At 35.7% G+C, this 20,019-nt stretch overlaps 1 protein-coding gene across 5 annotated transcripts in view; it reads left to right on the top strand.

The window, feature by feature from the left end:
• The window catches only part of LOC127663517 (glutamate receptor 2-like), a 44,250-nt gene that overhangs the window by 16,395 nt on the left and 7,836 nt on the right, over window positions 1-20,019 (top strand). For all 5 annotated transcript variants that reach the window (XM_052155129.1, XM_052155124.1, XM_052155126.1 and 2 more), the window contains exons 4-13: window positions 11,765-11,961; window positions 14,149-14,202; window positions 14,446-14,604; window positions 14,975-15,142; window positions 15,463-15,567; window positions 15,676-15,783; window positions 15,870-16,076; window positions 18,096-18,463; window positions 19,089-19,287; window positions 19,507-19,754. In XM_052155129.1, coding sequence (XP_052011089.1) covers window positions 11,765-11,961; window positions 14,149-14,202; window positions 14,446-14,604; window positions 14,975-15,142; window positions 15,463-15,567; window positions 15,676-15,783; window positions 15,870-16,076; window positions 18,096-18,463; window positions 19,089-19,287; window positions 19,507-19,754 — 1,813 coding nt within the window. The remainder of the gene's footprint in view (window positions 1-11,764; window positions 11,962-14,148; window positions 14,203-14,445; window positions 14,605-14,974; window positions 15,143-15,462; window positions 15,568-15,675; window positions 15,784-15,869; window positions 16,077-18,095; window positions 18,464-19,088; window positions 19,288-19,506; window positions 19,755-20,019) is intronic.

Consider the following 20,019-nt stretch of genomic DNA (forward strand, 5'->3'; position numbering starts at 1 on the left):
AACTCTGGCCACCATTAACATGACACAGAGCCAACATAAACTTAACAAGGGTCTTGGCCCACACAAAACAAAATATAGAAGTGCGAAGTAGAGGTCTGTATCCTGCATTAAAAGTTTTTATCCTGCACCCAAAAGCTCCCACTGAATTTTACTCCATGTTCAGCTCTCTGCCCGCAGTGATTTTCTTTCGTACCGCTCCTGTTCCCGCAACCCCACATTGTTTTCCACATAGGGCAAAAGCCATACAAACAGATAACAAGTGTACACAAATAATGTTTTATTTTTCTGTTATTACTATTATCATATCACTGTGTGACATGATGACCATCTCACTTGCCTGAGGTTGATTTCCTAAAACTTAAATTGACCATTTTCCAATCCAAGTTTCACATCCTGTGATGACACTGTGTCCATGTTATGCTCTGCCATTTTTGTAAAGGTCCAGTGACTATAGCCTGTTCTGAATATTGGATTTGATGCATGTGTTGCATGCACATTTTTGAGTTCGATTTTCTGTTTATTGTTATAAAAATGAAAAGAATAGTAAAATATATATATATATATATATATATATATATATATATATATATATATATATATATATATATATATATATATATATATATATTTTGCATTCATAATTCAATTATATAAAAATAGATTTGATATAGAATAGATTTTTCAGGCTTCTCTGACCACCTGCTCCCACACACAAGTCATAGACGTACCTTCCTCTACCGCTTTCAACTCGTAAATGTAATCCCATGCCACAATAAATCTAGGCCCCGTGGGTCCAGCGGGAGTTCCAAGGGAATGCGGACCTCTAATGTGAATAGCAAGGGGGAGAGAGGCTTATGACAAATCACCCTGCTATGATCAGGGTGATAGTTCTAATATGAAAAAAATTACTCTGTTTCCAAACCCAATTGATCTCAATGGCTCCAGACATGTACATTCAGAGAGGATGATTACCATTTTCTCAGCGAGTCCCAGAGTGTCATTTTTAGAGCAAGCATCAGGGTTTTTAAAGAAAACTAGCAAAAAAACAAAAAACAAAGCAGAACTAAAACACCAAAACAAAACAAGAGCAAAACGTGGTGTAATAAAGTGGACAGATGCACTGTTCCCATATAAACGTAGGTCTCATTTGAGTTAGAGTAGAGTGAATAAAGGAATAATCATCAATAGTACACAATTTAAAACACACATAATAAAACCAAATGAATGATAAAAGGAAGACAGCTGTCTATCCCATAAAATGTACTTACTGCATATATATTAAGTTATATTCTTTCAGACCCATCAGAAGGTTTGTTATTTTTCCCCACTGGATGAAACCATTTCTCTAGAATTTTCAAAGAAACATGAGTATAGTGTCTTGTTTAAAAATCTCAAAGGGTTAAAATGTGATTTGATTATGTAGGGTGGTGAGTATAGTGGGTCTGGTTCTGCATAAAGACAGTAAATATGGAAGTGTGATAGAATCTGAACAATTAGCAAATGAGATGGAATTTCATTAATTAATACTCATGCTATATGTAAGCAAAAGCCATTGACAATATTTACTGGTAAAGATAGGATTATGGCTGTGTGTTTCTGAATTTTGGTAAGTTCCAACACTTTTTGACTAATTCATTTCCATTACTTTTCCATTAACTTTTCAATTGCTTGTGATTTGGGTATGGTTTTTTATTTTTAATTGACCAACATAATCAAAACTCAGAACTCAGAATAATTTAGAATAACTGTTTCAACTGATTCATTAAAAAGAACCAACTCAACCAAAAAGAAAACATGATTCACTCACAAATTGCAATGTATGGGTCCTAACCCCTAGCGGCCAGTAGCGGTCACTAGGAGGTGTGACTTTTATTTTGGAGTTGATTTATTTTTGTCTCATCTTAGTTCATCATCACTTCCTGATTTTTTTCCAGGTGCTTCTAGATTGTTTTTTTTTTGTTGTTGTGTGTGTATTAATAGCCCTTGTGTTCTCCTTGTCTCTTGTCTTGCATTGTTTTATATTTGGTGAGTTCTTGTTTGTTTCGCTCTTTGTTGTTTTGGTTTTATTGATTATAAACAAAGTTCTCCGCTTACATTCTAAACTTATACTCGGCCGACCCTAATCATTATTACACAAGTCACTATGAATACGAGCAAGTTTTATGCCACACAAGATAAACTAGAAAAATTAATATTCACTTTAGAAATTTCCATGACTTTTCTATGATTTTAAGTCTGGAAAACAACATTTTTAAGTGGCCTATAACTATGATCGGTTTTTCCAACATACTGTGGTTTCATGGCAATTAGTAATGATTTGTAAAATATGGTGAAATCGTTAGATATTGTATGAATTGGCTCTTGATTACTTTCATTCCCATAGAGACCAACCAATTAACAAAGAGTATTTCAATTTGATGCAATACAGGAATACAATTTAATTAGCCTCCAACACAACACTTTATTTTGAGAAAGGAAACATCTGTGAACTAATTTGGTAACTCGTTACATATTTATTAATACACAACAAATAACTGATGCATGTTAATAATAACCTGTAATACACTTACCTTGTTTCGTTCCAATCCAAACCCTGATGTTTTTCTTTCTTTTGTGTTACACAGAAGTTATTTTTCTATGAAAATCATAGTTGGGTACTGAGTTGCAAAACCTATCCTATTATAATGAACACTGTATGAGCTTTTAAAATACGTCATGTTCTGCACAATAGAGTAGGTAGAGCAGGCATGGGAAAAGTTGTTTGTTATGGGGCTACATCACACTTAAAAAGGAATCATTCACCCAAAAATGAAAATTCTCTCATCATTTACTCACCCTCATGCCATCCTGGATGTGTATGACTTTCTTTCTTCTGCAGAACACAAATTAGGAGAATATCTCAGCTCTTTTGGTCCATACAATGAAATTGAATCAGCATAAAAGTAGTCTAATCCATGTGCCTCCAGTGGTTTAATCCATGTCTTCAGAAGTGATATGATAGATTGTGGTGAGAAACAGATCAATATTTAATTCCTTTTTTTACTATTAATTCTCCTCCCTGCTCAGTCAATCTCCACTTTAACTTTCACTTTCTTCTTATGTTTTTGATTCACTTTCTTCATGCATATCACCACCTACAGGGCAGAGAGAAGAAGTTCTAGCAAAAATTGACTTAAATATTGATCTGTTTGTCACCCACACCTGTCATATAAATTCTTAAGTCATGGATTAAACCACTGGAGTTGTATGTATTACTTTTATGCTGATTTTATGTGCTTTTTGAAGTGTCAAAATGTTAGCTCCCCTTCACTTACATTGAATGGACCCACAGAGCTGAAATATTCTTCTAAAAATCTTAATTTGTGTTCTGAAGAAAGTCATAGACAGGTGGCATTTACTCCTTTTGAGATACAATGTTAAACATTGATTTAGTTTGTGTATCTTTTAAGACCAGAAATAGTTGTGTTCTTATTCTAATGCATAATGCACAATTTTCTGAATTTGTATTGCTGTACAAATGTTGACTCTTTTCCATCTTTATAAAGGCTAAGCATAATTATAAATTATTTTATCATCTCTACTTTCATGGTAATTTATTATACCAATTAACACACTCTCTAAATCAAGGGTCGGTATTATTAAATAAAAATTTTTCACAAAATATTATTATTAAAAATGTCACTGTTATTCCATTACATTAATACTTTTAAAGCTACTCCAGTTATTCAGCCAAACTTGGTGAGTAATTTTCTCATTTCCTTGTTAATGTTGTTTGATTAATAGCCTTTATATGACATTGCCTACTAGACAGTGCTCAATTCAGTTACATGTACACTTCAAGTCCGATATTTAGATGCAAATAAACTTTTTGTCCTATTGTTTAAATTCATTTTAAACATAAACGACTGCATTTATATGAAATCATCATCAAGACGGGCATTAGCGGAATTATAATGTGTATTTGACCATTTAGGAGTGAACTGCATTAGTGCTCAAACATTATCTGCCTGTCAATTAAACAACATGCAGCTACAGATGTCAGGAACAAAAAGTACATCTTTTATATTTCATCTAGATCAACCAACTAGTGGTCCTCTTGCTATCTTGATTGATGTAATGAACACCCCTTTTTCTAGATATAAAACATAGGCTAAATATAGAAAACTACTCAAAAGTTTTGAATCTCTCTTTTTTCCGATAAACATCTAGATAATTTTGTTGCCCAGCCCTATTGATAACGTTGCATTAATCTCTCACAGCAGCCCAATAATCTCAGTGATATATAGTTAAATTACAGGCTACATTATAGACACACAGAATTTAGTTAGCATAAATATGACATTTAATTCGATATGTTTCTTCAAATTAGAGGCAGGATTAATGCTGATTCCTGGCTTGAGCAAGTTAAACTCACATGACACGATCAAGCAATTGGCCTTTTTCACTGCGAAAAGCCCTTCCAGGTGCAGCCGAAATGTTCAGCTGTAAACTATGCTTGAGGCACTTTCCACATCCATATGAGTTGGCACCAGATTTACAGCTGCAAGTTTTTTTTACGTTTGGTTTGATTTGATCTTAGTTCATCATCACTTCCTGATTTTTTCCAGGTGCTTCTAGATTGTTTTTTTTTGTTGTGTGTGTATTAATAGCCCTTGTGTTCTCCTTGTCTCTTGTCTTGCATTGTTTGATATTTGGTGAGTTATTGTTTGTTTCGCTGTTTGTTGTTTTGGTTTTCTTGATTGTAAACAAAGTTCTGCGCTCACGTTCTAAACTTGGATTGGCTTTCGGAGAGACACAAGTCTCTCCATAGCCAATCACGTTGATAAATACAAATTAAATCAGGACAGGGAAATAGCGAACACAGACGGTGGGAAAATAGTGCTGTAAAAGTACAGTTACAGCACTTTAAATATACTCAAGTAAAAGTATAAAATTTTTAAACTACGTACAATTCTTGGGAAAAATTTGTTAATTACAGTAACTATCTCCCATGGGGTTGGGAGATTAACTGAAGGAACACGTTCAAAACCCTGATGTTTCTCTTTTCCTCCATGGTACACACCAGTGATTTTTGTATTTAAGTTATGGTTAAGTTGGATTTGGTAAGAGGTTTGATATTATGGTTAGTTTTAGGGGTTAAACGAGCCAAGTCATATGATACTAATCATCTCATTCTCCACTTGGTTTAGACGTCCAGAATAAGCACACAAACTCACCATAGTGAGTAAAGAAACAGACAAATAGAGATCTAAACCAAAACTAACCAAGCTACTGTACAGTGTTCCTCCTCCTCACTTGTAAACTGCACTTCTCTTCCGGCTGTGACTCACATGCCTCAGTTCTTGCATGTTTCAAATGCCAATGCGATTACGTCACACGCGCATACCGCTTCTGACTGGAGGCATAATTTAGAGTTTAAAAAAGTTCTTAAATATTGACCTTTTTCGCACCAAAAGCGATCGTGTCGCTTCATGCTAACTGTCTGTGATTTTTGGAGCTTCAAAAAGAGACATCTCTTTTCACTTGTATTTTAAGGACCTACTGAGCTAAGATATTTTTCACATTTTCTTCAAATGTGTTCTGGTGAAGAAATAAAGTCATTCACACCTGGGATATCATGAGGGTGAGTAAATAATGAGAGAATTTCATTTTTGGGTGAACTATCTCTTTAAAGACAAGGGGTGTCATTTCTGTCCCACTTTAGCTACACCAAACAGAATTGCAATCTGTTTCTTCTGGGCTGGACTTAACAACATTGGCATAACAATGGAATGAGTTTGGCAGAGTTGAAAATGTTAGGTGCCGCTGATGGTGCAGAAATTACACACTTTGCCATTAAGGCTATTATTGAGGGAGAATAGCCTATGAAATGTTATATCTACAATAAAAAGCAGATTTACTTTGGACCTTGGATTGAAGTGAGCAGGGAACTGTAGGCTACAGCATTATTAAACGTTCATTTTTTGTGATTGTTAGACCCACTGGCCTTGGTTTCTCAGCATCCTATTTGCCTCAAGCTTGTCTATCTTCCTCTCTCCCCCTCTTTTTCTCTCTCCCTTTCTGTCTCACTCTCTCTTTTCCTTCCATGTCACTCAACCCTTCTCGCTGTCTTTGATGGTTGCGGGGGTTGAGTGCTTTGTGGCGCCAATTATGTTAATGTTGCTCTCTAAGGATTGTGGTGTCAAGTCCTACATAAATGAATGAAACATGGACGTTTTTAAAAACTTGAGATTGCTGCTTGAACTTCTCTGTTATGAAAATCAGTATGCATACAATGTGTGTCATTTATAATTTATGTATATTATGTATACATATCCCAATGTTCTCTTAAGATAAAACTTTGTGCTGAGTTTTTGTGTATGTGTTTGTCTGTATATGTATGTATGAATGCCTTTGTAATTGTGTTTTCTTGTGTTGGAGGACGAATGTACACTTTTTATTTCAGAATCCTGTAGTTGTATGTATGGGATTTTAAGCGTGTGCGTCAAGGTGCATATTTCATCATCTATTATTCGAATTAGGTCAGATCGACACTGTATTCCCATGGCAACCATTGAGCTGTGTATTTTATTAATGTGTCAGACAGTGTTATAGAATGAGAGCAGCTGCAGCGCACAGCACCTATGGTCATATTGTATCCCATTGGTAATATCAAACATGAACGCAAACCTGATGTCATATCTGACTCCAGCACGTCGTTTCTCTATTTGTGCATTTAAGGCTGCATATTTAGGGCACATAATGAGATGCACATGGCATCTTAAATATACATAATATCAGGGTCTGAAAATTAACTAGGGCTCTGGAGAAAAATTAAACTGAAAATAACAAAAGTGCCCCAGATATTAAACTGTAGAAGGATAGTGTTCTATTCTAAGCCCATCTACCAGCCGCAGCTCGTGCATTTTAAGTCTAGGCCTTCAGTACGATTCATGCCATTAAGAAAACACAGTTTCACAATGAATAAGACACCGTATGCCTATCGTACATTATGTAGCAGTCAACGAATTGAAATTCTAAAAACACGTCCACACACGAAAGCCAGAACCAAGGAGGTCTAATAACAAGAAAAAGCTCTCTAATAGTATTTGTAATTTCAATTTTGTTTGCAATAAATTTTGTTTCATCAGGGTACACAGTTACTTTTCAAAACATGATCTGACACTGAATGCTCCAGCAGCCTAATTTACACTTTTTACAAAACTCCTGATGTTGCTATAACAATGCAAAAAGCACTTACCAATTTGCTTGAAGTGAAAATCAGTCCTCCTTTCTTGTTTAATTAATCAATTACACGATCGTGCAGAACATATTAGGTTTTAAAAAAGGATCTCTTCCTCAACGTCAATAACAGCAGTGATGACAGCTGACTCGTCAGAAAGATCTCGCACTTTTCGCTTTCAAATTATGCGTTACTTAAAGCATGATTGCGTCACTCAAGGCCAGCTAGAAGGCCTGGACTATGAAATATCCTAAAGATCACACCTACAAGAACAAATAAATCAGTCTGATTATCTGATGAATCTGACAATCTAACTTAAGATGCCTTTTCACTTACACTGTTGAGGGATTCTATGGAAATTCGGAAGGCCTGAAGGGGTGGAACTCAGACTCACTCGCTAATGTAACGTAAATGAATTGCTACAAACAACTCCAAAACTTAAAACAGCATTTGAATCAAAACCTCAGAGAGCTGTATAATCTAACATAGAGACTGTCTGGACTGGACTAGACTATTTTACAAATTATATTTTTTCAAGCATTTGTTTTGTTATAATATCTTGTGCATAATTGTAAGCTACCTTTGCATGTATATTTGATTTGATTTTATTGTCAACAGCCAAACATATTCAGAATTTATTTCAATTAATTGATTCAATTGATGTACTGAATACTGTATATGGACAACATGCCCCTGAAATGGATCTTGTTATTGCCCCTTAATAAAAAGTTAATTTATGACACTGCATAATATATACTTTTAGATGATTCTTTTGAACATGGTTTATAATTGTGATTAATAATCAGAGGATGAACAATGAGCGGCATACCTAGAATGTCATGTTTGCTTGAGATATAAATAGTTCGTGCTGAAGTGAAAATGTCAAATGTAATGAATTTTTTGATGCATTAATGAAGAGTTATTCTCTTCATAACTCCAATATTTAGCGCTGTAGCAAGAAATAAATAAATTATTAATAACCCTGGAAAGGCTTTAATTTTTAAAACAGAGAGAGTGGAAAAGAAAGTGACCAGTGGTCTTGGTAAACATCGTTGCACTCATAGAATGTGGGTGAAGATTTAAGTTTGTTTTTTTATTGAGTGGCATGGTTGAGAAGAAGTGATCTGGTGCCTTCTACGGAATGGTAAGCAAGTCATGGGTTGATGGTTGGCCCAGTTTAGTTGCTTTGGGCAAGACTCTCTTTAAATACCTTCTTTATTACCCACTTGACTGGGATGCCAGCTTTGCTTTTGTGTTAAAAGTTGATAAGCACAAAGTGAATGCAGCTGAGCATCAGTCACCCTGCCTGCTGCCCATGTGGATCTGGCTTGTTGCTGTCCATGGTGCTGGATTACATGAGACAAGGGACTCAGAACGACAGTGACACACACACACACACACAAACACAAAAAGGGCCTGACCACACAAGCACTCTCTAGTACCTGTTGGTGGTGTGGTGTCATAAGGGACAGGTGTATATGATGGGCATATGGTATTAGAACAACAAATTATAAACAATTATGCTAACATTTGGAAAACAAACTATGGAGACATGCATCTTGTACTGTGTTATTGTTAAAATAGCTTAACTGGAAGAGCATTGTGCTAACAATGTAAAGGTTATGGTTTGATTCCCAGGGAACACACAAATTGATAAAATGAACATTGTATGTCCATAATGTGTAATGTAAAAATATAAATGTACATGACTTTAACAAAATCACTCCGTCGCTGATAGCAGTCATAGAAGTTTTTTTTTTTTACTTAATAGGGTACAAAAACAATTACTGCTTCTCATCTCCTTTTCCATTACCACCTCCATTTAGTGGTTTGCTTTGTTCTAAAGTGTTGTTTCTTATATAATCAATAAAGGACTGGCTGGGCACAGAGATAGAGACTCATTTTCCTCATTGTGAGACACATCCATAACCTTTATATAATTTGGAAGGCTAATTAAGTCAACCTAACACCTCTGATGGTCTACTGAGATCCAACTGCATTGTACTCATGGAGAGACAATGAGATTATGCATTGTAGATTACATCACATATCAGCCAGGGAGACACCATACACACACAAATCGACCAGCTCCTAGACCGCAACCACTATTATGTATCAAGGTTTCAGTGTAGCACATTGTGGCAGGGCGGAGGGTGGGGCCAGTTTGTGATTCCACACACCCGGCCCCTAATCAGGCTGATTAGCCCGAGAGGGATAAGGAGACGGTAGTGCGACAGAGAGAGAGATTTACAGGCAGCTGTCCGACACCTGTGTAAAGGGGGTTACTGGGAAAGGAGGAGGTGAGAACCGGCTTGACAATATAAATAATAGTTTAATATAAAACCAAACCAAAAAGACAAACACACACACAGGTGACGGACAGCTGCCTGTAAATCTCTCTCTGTCGCACTGCCATCTCCAGTCCGCCCTTATCCCTCTCGGCTAATCAGCCTGATTAGGGACCGGGTGTGTGGAATCACGACCCAGCCCCGCCCTCCACCCTGCCACACACATATGTATCAAGATTATGGGGAGTCAAATATAAAACGTTGCATGCCACATATACATTACCTGTCTTTTTTTTCCAGATTCTGTTTAAACAAGCATTTAAATGTTAAGTGATTTTCAAATATCACTTTTTTATGTAGATTTAGGGGTGACTATTGTCATGAAGTCTGGTCCAGTTTGCTTATTCTGGCCAAAAACTGCCCTTTAAGACAGGAAAGATTTGTCTAACTGACATTAAAAGTGACCAACCAGAATTCACTTGGTTCTTGTTGCCCAGGTAGTTCTCTTAGACTTTGTATATATACAATTTATAAATTGTATAAAATAAAGGATATCTTGTTTCTATGTAGTGGTTATCTTTACTTGCTCCTAAGCACCTAAACAAATATTTGAAAATTTTACAAAGATTTTATCCCACTAATCTGGAAAACTTTGGCAAATTCTGTGATTCATTCTACTTCAAGTGCTGATTGTAAGGATCTGGTACCTTGAAAGCACAACTTGCACCACCTGACTCTCGGAAGTTGTGTTTCCGATATGAACTGCCACTTTTAGTCAGCACTAGACTGTAGGTGGTCGGAAGATGTGCTGTCTAAAGCAGAGACTAAGTTGTTTTTTACTTTTAAGTAATAATTTCAGTAATAAGACACCACTTTGGGGAACTTAGATATTTGACTGCACTCTTTTACAATGTTTGGCAGTGTTATCTCTGTTTTGTCAGCAAGAACAGCAATAGCAATAGCATGTTTGCTCCTGTAGTTGCTGTTCAGCTAGGTCTGCTTAAAAGGTGCTGACATACACAGAAAATCTACAGAATAAAGTTTCCACTGCCTGGATATATTTACAGTATATGAATTGCATGGCTTTAACATTGTCAGGCCTCTTTTGAAATTAAAGTGGTACTGTTTGATTTGCCCGTTTAATGGCTGCATCAGTCCTTATTATGCCACCCAATTCAAGCTTTCCTAGATTCAGAAGTGATTGGAGAATGCTGGAATAATAATAAATATAAGTGTTATTATATTATTGCGTCTTTAGTCTTCATTAAGTGACCCACAACACGCTTTTCCTAAAATTGGAGATTGCTGCAGTAACAATGAATTCCAATGCCATCATCTCATTTGCCTTGCAGGCAACAATTACTATAAAGTTAATGCTAATGGCCCTCACTAGCGAGCTTTTAACCACTTATATACAGTATATCCAAGAATATTTTTAAGCCTTAATCCTCAAGTCTCTAAAACACACATTGACAAAGATTAAACATGGGACCCCATCTGTTCCTTGCACTCCCTAAGATTTCCACCATTTACCCATGATTAATTTAACAGGTCACAAAAATTCATCACAAGCACAGTGATTCATATACCTAATCATCCAATACACATATCAAGCATTGGAATATTCACTCACATTGACGTGTACTTATTTATGAACACGTAACTGTTGTGTTGTCATGCTTAATTGATTGTTTCAGTTGTTTACCTCCTCTTTGACTGGCGGAAATGAAAATGCCAAGTTTAGATTTGTATTATCTGTATCAAATCCTTTATAAGTAGAGAACTGCAAACCCAGAATGGTTTTGAAGCACTGTAAATGTTTTAAGAAAAGGCAAAACATTACTAAATAAAAACAAATAATGTGTGTAAGACCCTAGAATATATATATATATATATATATATATATATATATATATATATATATATATATATATTTATTTATTATTTATTTTTTTATTAAAAAGAATATGCTAGGTCTGGGGATTTTATCAGTGCAGAGAAACACCAAAATAATTAATTCATTTTTGCATATTTCGTCACTGAAGAAAATAAATGTACCTGAACCATTTCTGGCTTGTTAGTGAATTTCACGTTTGGATATTTCGAAAGATAATTCTAATAATTAAGGTTTAGAATATATGACCATGTCCCATTGAAAACACATTTTATGTCATAGAAAAACATACTGAGGACAATCCTAGAAATAATTTAATATCATCCTATATCCCCAAACCATTTTTTTTCTCATTATCAGGACTTTACACACTCCAAGTTGTGCTGGACACAGCAGCAGAGAAGAAATGGCAAGTGACTGCCATCAATGTGGGTAACATGAAGGATGAGAAAAAGGATGAGGCATATCGCTCACTCTTTCAGGACCTGGAAACCAAGAAGGAGCGGCGGGTCATTCTTGACTGCGAGCAGGACAAAGTTAAAGACATAATGGAACAGGTACAGAGGACAAACACATGCACAAAATTCAATTGAATACTTCTTTTCTAACAAATATTTTGACTGGGGCTGGGTAAAAATAGCGATTTTCCGATTAATCACAATCTGCATTTGAACGATCAAAATATTGATTCTTAAAATCCCAAGATCGATCTTTTACTCTATGCGCAACCCTCTACAATTTTGTGCTATCCAAAAAAAAAATGTCTGTGGTCACTGGCTGGTAAAAATTTTGATTTCACACCAGTGATTGAATCGTAGAAGTTTAGCACTGAGATCCTTTCACTGCGTTTTGAGAGTAAAAGTTTGGTTTGAATCATTATGTGTCTAAAGACAAGATCCATGCAATCCATTTTTCATTGAAACTCTCTCTTAATACCCTTTATGTTCTTTAAATAAATAAATAAAAAATGTGTTGGTTTAGAGAAGTAACATATTTGTCCCATGAACATTTTCTGCTAGTTTTCATACTCATTCAAAACAAAAGCAGGATGTGCTTTGTTCATTGTTGTAACAATTACAACTATGTAGTAATCACAGGAGGGATGGATCCAAGTGCAAGCTGAAGTTTATTGAAGTGCAGACTGGTGTGAACAAATGTAAACAGTGCAAAACTTGCATGTAATCCAGGTGCAAAACACAATTTTATTGTTTTATTAATGTATTGCATATTCAACTGTACAGCACTTCGGTCAGCTTTGCTGTGCTTTAGAAATAAATTTTACTTACTTACTTTACTTAATCTCCTCTCTCGCGTGGATGCTCAGTATTAACAACAAGTCTGTATAAGTCACTTCATGTAAACGTTTGATGTTCTTTGTGAAAATATGTCAACTCAACTCATAAATAATGCCTTTTTTAAAGGATCTGGTAATGATAACGAAAATGCTTCAGGGCTGGTAGCGTTCAAATTCCTTTGTTATTGTTTACATCCTTGAAATGGTCTGTAATCATATTTATTGATGGACTAAATGGAATTTGTACATTTTAAAAAGCTAAAATGTGACCAAAATAAATAACATTTTAAAGTTGAATGTACCAAGTTCAAAGGTGCCCTATATGATTGACAGCATTAGCTGAGAGAGAATTCCTTTCATATGTAAACAAAATAGACAATATATATATATATATACCCAATTTAATCAGAATTTAATCAAATTTAAATTTAAATTGAATTGAGAGCTTGTAGAAAGAATCGAATCAGGAAATCTGTATCAACACCCAGCCTTAACTTTGACAGTGCATTAGAGAACATGTATATCATAAATCCTTTTACTAGCTACTATTTTTCATAAATTTGAATCACATTTTTGCCTTCACTAGTTCATTTAAAGTGGTCCTGTGGTATGACAAATGAATGTTTTAAGTACAAATATTCCATGTAGTCTCTTTATTGATATATATATATATATATATATATATATATATATATATATCCATGCAATTTATTTATATATAAAAACCTGCATGGATAATGATTATAAAAGAATTAGCAAGAATTACCTATTAGGATCAACTGTTATTAGGATCAACACCAAGCAACACTCTGACTGGAATGGAAAACAGACAAGCAAGTTAAACAAACAGTGAATCATCTCAGTGCTGTTATACTATCAGCACTCTTCCAACACCACTGGTCCAATCAGAATAACTGTTGTATAAAATAGTTTTAGAGTATGTCACACTACATGGCATGTCAACTTTACAAAACTATTTCTTGTTAACTACCCATATGATAATTAAATAAATAATTATTGCAGTAAAGGAACTGAAGCACAAGGGTGCCTTAATTAGGATTATATGGTTAATACATTCACACTCTTTGTGCCCTCGGGGAAGAGCTATTGATTTGTATTTAAGACCTGCAGAAGTGTGTTTAACCAATCAATGCAGCTGATCTGGGCTCTATACTATAGCTCTTCACACACACTACCAATAACCTTTCCTTGGTCCCACATAAACCATTCTAGCAATTTTTATTTTGGTTTGGCGCTTTGACTGGCAGCGTGAACCAGTACACCTATTCTTGTCATTTCATAAATGTATTTGTAAGGGTTTAGAGGTTAACTGTAATATAACAGTATAATATTTAATTTACTCTTTGTGTTTGCTTAATTATTCAATTATTATGGCACCCAATGATTTCATGCTATTTAAATATTTTATTTTGAATATTTCTCTTTTCAGGTTATAACTATTGGCAGGCATGTAAAGGGATATCACTACATCATAGCAAACCTGGTAAATTACTTATTTACCTAACAATCCCCAAAAAGAAAGTTTGTTTAATTATCTTTCTATAAACCAATTTAATGCACTGTACACTGTTTTGGAGAAATATAAATTTTCCTATTTTTAAACTTTGTTTTCAAGAAGGCTTGGATAATATTGTGCAGTTGTTAAAATTTATATATATATATAAAAAAATACAATAATTATGATGTTACATGTGAAAATGCAATGAAAACCATGTCTTGTTTTCAGGGATTTGTGGATGGGGATCTTTCAAAAATTCAGTATGGTGGAGCCAATGTGTCAGGCTTTCAAATCGTCGATTTTGATGACCCCCTGGTGTCCAAATTTGACCAGCGCTGGGAAGCTCTAGAGGAAAAAGAATATCCTGGAGCTGACAGCAAGATAAGGGTTAGAACAGTGTGCCTGCAAGTGTGTGTGCGTTTCAGGCAATTTGTCTGAATATGATTAAGAAAGATATTCAGGTAATTACTACAAGCATATAAATTAATTTAAATGTCCTTATTGTACAGGCCAACTAATAGGTCATCTGCAGGACAAGCTTTTAGTCATTTTCCACTCTACTGTAGATTAAAATGTGGTTTCATCTGTCTTCTAGCCAGTTCACTTTGCTCTTATGACTAAGTAGGTGTTTAATTCCCTGAGACTACAAGTCAAATGTTTCATCTTACATAACCACTAAATCCTAAATATGCACATCATATCATCAATGTACCTAATAAATTATAACTAATCCCTCACTACATCCCTTTGTGTCCAGTATACTTCAGCTCTGACCTATGACGCAGTACAAGTGATGACTGAGGCCTTCCGCTACCTTCACAAACAACGAATTGACATATCCCGCAGAGCTAATAATGGTGACTGCCTGGCCAATCCTGCTGTACCATGGGCACAGGGGGTGGAGATAGAACGTGCCCTAAAACAGGTGAGAACATGTTACAACAACAGAGTTTGATAGATGAGAAGACCTAACGACCCCATTGTTTGGACCAACAAATTCATGATTCTCAGCATATGTTTTTGCTTAATGTCCACTAAACTGTATATTTAAAATTTGTCCCTGGCAATCAATCTCCTACACTGTGCTACGCTTTCATTTATTTGACCATAATGTCTGGCTGAATGTACATTATCTTTTACTAATTATCCAAATAGATATTGAACCTTTTAAAGAAAATAGAAAGGAAAGCATTGAATCAAAAACATAACTTTCCCTGTACTGACATTCATATTCGTTTCATGCAGGTGAGAGTTGATGGTCTCACGGGTAACATTCAGTTTGACCAATATGGAAAGAGGGTGAATTACACGGTCAGTGTCATGGAACTGAAAAACAATGGTCCAGTTAAGGTATGACTAAATTCTAGGAAAAATATATGAAAGAAAGGGGGGGGGGCTTAGCTCTTACATTTTACAATGACTCTCATCTTAAACCTCTTAAATACCTGTCTTTTTCAGATTGGCTACTGGAATGAAGTGGATAAAATGGTTGTGACAAAGTCTGATCTCTTTCCAAATGATACAATGGGGCTGGAAAACAAGACTGTGATAGTCACTACCATTCTTGTAAGTCTCAGTCATGGTCTTTTGAAGTGTGTGCACTGTGATAAAGCACAGCTCTTTGACGAGGTGTTTCCTGCCGTCTTTTTCAGGAAGCACCATATGTAATGCTGAAGAAGAATGCTGACCTTTATCTGGATAATGACAGATATGAGGGCTACTGTGTAGATTTGGCAGCTGAAATTGCCAAGCACTGTGTATTTAAATATCAGCTAAAAATAGTAGGAGATGGCAAATATGGAGCAAGAGATGCAGAGACAAAAATCTGGAATGGTATGGTTGGAGAGTTAGTTTACGGGGTAAGAGAGTGATGGTTTTTAAACATCAAGTTTACATAATTGATTATCTTTATTTAATATTTGTTGAAGTCTTAACTGAGTAATTATCTACAGTAAAAGATCTTCCTCAGTTCAAACAAAATCCACATTTTCCAATGATCAATAAAAATACTGGTTCAAGATTGAAGATTTTAAGGGGGGTAGTCCCCCCTAAAGAAAAAAAGAAAAGACATTTCTGTCTTCATTCACTCACCCTCATATCACTCCAGACCTGTATGACTTTCTTTCACAAAAGGAGTATGTCCAAGTCAGCAGAATGTCCAATTTGCTCTTTTTCATTCAATGAAAGTGAATGGGGACAGATGCCATCTAGCTCCAAAAATTACAAAAAAGCATCATACCAGTACCATAAAAAGTATTTGATACAAATTATGCACTGTATTCCATGTCCAAGACAGCTTTGTCTGGTGAACTGAATATAAGTTTAATCTTCCCATTCTCTGCAACTCTCATGTTCTTGTATAGTTAAATATGGCACGTTGCACTAGATTTGACGTCAGTGATGCCAACTGTCATTGGTTTCTGTGTGTCATGCGACAAAGTTGAAATAAATATTATATACAGAGGTGAGAATGAAATATGAGAGAAAATACATCTGTAAGATGTCTAAGGTCATCTGATCAGAGATTATTGATGAGTCATTTATGCATTTGGCAGACGCTTTTATCCAAAGCGACTTACAGTGCACTTATTACAGGGACAATCCCCCCAAAGCAACCTGGAGTTAAGTGCCTTGCTCAAGGGCCCAACAGTGGCATCTTGGTGGTGCTGGGGCTTGAACCCCCGACCTTCTGGTCAGTAACCCTGAGCCTCAACCACTGAGCCACCACTGCCCATTGATGGTTCCTAGGTTCCTAACCACCATTGATGGTTCCTAGGTCTAGACTGAAGTCGAAGGGTGACAGTGCTTTTGCCATTGCCGGCCCTAAACTGTGGAATAGTTTACCAATATCCCTAAGAAAAATTTAAACAGAATCCAAATTGAAATCAAAGATGAAAAACTTTCATTTTTGCACAGGCTTCCAATTGTACTTAGAGTCCAAAGGTGTAAACTTATATATGTTATTTGATGTACCTCTTTATCTTACATTGCCGTTTGTACAGCATAACTGTATTGATGTATTTTGGTGATGTATTTATGTGATGTATTTTCGTGATATTTCTTTCATTATGGTTGTACAGCACAGTGGTCATCTCCTGTTGTTTTTATTGTGGTCAATTGATTGATTGATTGATCTGTTCGGTCTTTTCCTCACATTAACTGACCAACACTTTATTAGGACACCTGTACACCTACTTATTCATGCGATTATCTAATCATGTGGCAGTGCAGTCCATAAATTCATGCAGATATGGGTCAGGAGATTCAGTTCAGGCTTGAGTATTTCTGTAACTGCTGATCTCCTGGGATTTTACTTCACAACAGTCTCTAGAGTTTACTCAGAATGGTGCCAAAAAAAACCCAGTGAGTTGAAGTTCTGCAGACGGAAAAGCCTTGTTGATGAGAGAAGTCATCTGAGAATGGGCAGACTGGTTCAAGCTGACAGAAAGGCTACGGTAACTTAGATAACCCCTCTGTACATTTGTAGTGAGCATCTCAGAATGCACAACATGTCGAACATTGAGACAAATGGGCTTCAACAGTAGAGGACCACATTGAGCACTTTAATAGGACCATAGTGTTCCTAATAAAGTGGTCGGTGAGTGTAAATGTATGGCTTCAGAAGACTTAGAATATTTAGTGCCAGATTTGTATGGACAACTGTTATGATACTTTTATTGTGTCATTTTTGGAGCTTGACAGCCGCTGTGAACATTCACTTTCATTGTATGGAATAGAGCACCCAGGGCAATCTACAAAACTTCTCTTGTGTTCAATGAATGTCAGTTGGATTTGGAATAACATGAGGGTGAGTATGAGAGAATTGTCATTTTTGGGTGAACTATTCCTTTAACAAATGTATATTTCTTTTGTTTTAGAAAGCTGACATAGCAGTGGCTCCTTTGACCATCACATTAGTCAGAGAAGAAGTCATTGACTTCTCAAAACCCTTCATGAGCCTGGGAATCTCCATCATGATTAAGAAACCTCAGAAGTCCAAGCCTGGTGTGTTCTCCTTCCTGGACCCACTTGCCTATGAGATCTGGATGTGTATTGTTTTTGCCTACATTGGTGTGAGTGTGGTGCTCTTCCTGGTCAGTCGTTTCAGCCCGTATGAGTGGCACACAGAAGAATATGAGGATGGCCAGATTCAGACCAATGAGTCAACCAATGAGTTTGGGATTTTCAACAGCCTTTGGTTCTCTCTTGGAGCTTTTATGAGACAAGGATGTGATATTTCACCAAGGTTTGTTCTTTATCTCTTGATCTTGTAAAGAAATGTTAGTTTTAGAATAGCAAATCTTGACTTGTATTTGTATGAAAGATTAAGCCAAACAATAGCCACAGCCTTAGTCTTTGATTATAAAGGGCTTGCTCTACACACGTAAATTCATATAGTGATCTTTATAACCAACCATTTAATTACATTAAATTTCATTGTTATTTGATTACAATGAAATTATTGTTGGCCTTTTAATGATCTAACAAAACAGGAAATGCAAAGTCATACTAATATAGAGTGTGTCCAAATTGGATAATACACCAGAAGAAAATGCTCTGACTCCCTTAAAAGTGTCATACTGTACTGTACAGCTTACAGTTCTCTAAACACCTAAAGATTTTTTTGATTTATGATAAATTATTAGTGTCATGCAGAAGTGACTAAATATAACACTTTATTCAGTGTTAAACAATGTTAGAATTACAGAATCGTGCATAAGCACTAATACTAACATAAATGTAGACTGGTGAGTTTCATACTGAGAGTATTTTATGTTCAACATTTGCATAGCCTATTAGCTAGAGAATGAAAACTTAATTGTACTTCTGCTGTCATGTTTAATGAATCTTATTGGTTCATTTCTCATCAGGTCTCTTTCTGGCCGCATAGTTGGTGGAGTCTGGTGGTTTTTCACCCTGATCATAATTTCATCCTACACCGCTAACTTGGCTGCCTTCCTAACAGTTGAGAGGATGGTGTCTCCAATTGAGAGTGCAGAGGATTTAGCAAAGCAAACAGAGATTGCTTATGGAACTTTAGATTCTGGTTCAACAAAAGAGTTTTTCAGGGTAAGATATTAATTCTTAATCTTTATGCATGTGTTCTGTACAATCACTGATAATATGAAAATTATCCACAATTGAACACCCCAAAACACACAGCTTTACCTAAACTTTACTTTCACTTTGTCTGCTGCATTTTGTTTGTTATTTTGTTTTAGTATTATTTTTGACAATTTTAAACAGTTTGTGTTGTTATGCATCTGTTTCCCTTCATTTCCTCTCCAGCGTTCCAAAATTGCTCTTTTTGACAAAATGTGGACATACATGAAAAGTGCGGAGCCCTCCGTGTTCGTTAAGACCACAGCAGAGGGTGTAATGCGGGTAAGGAAATCCAAAGGGAAGTACGCATACCTGCTGGAATCCACTATGAACGAATACATCGAGCAGCGCAAGCCCTGTGACACTATGAAGGTTGGAGGGAACCTGGACTCCAAAGGCTATGGCATCGCTACCCCCAAAGGATCCTCATTAAGGTGGGTGGAATAGTATAACAATGTGTCCAATGTTGTTATAGTATCCCACCTACCCTGATGTAGCTGTACTCATGTGTCCTGGTTTGTATAAAAGAGACGAGGTAACCGGATATATTTAGAGCCAAAGAAAGAACAAAAGAAAACAAATAAAGAAGAAATATGGAAATATATAAGAAAAAATATATATATCATGCAGATATATTTACAAATGTAAAAAATATATATATTTTGCCATTATTATATTTATATACATTTATATATATAT

This window comes from Xyrauchen texanus, chromosome 23 (genome assembly GCF_025860055.1).
Source record: "Xyrauchen texanus isolate HMW12.3.18 chromosome 23, RBS_HiC_50CHRs, whole genome shotgun sequence".
Taxonomy (NCBI): Eukaryota; Metazoa; Chordata; class Actinopteri; order Cypriniformes; family Catostomidae; genus Xyrauchen; species Xyrauchen texanus.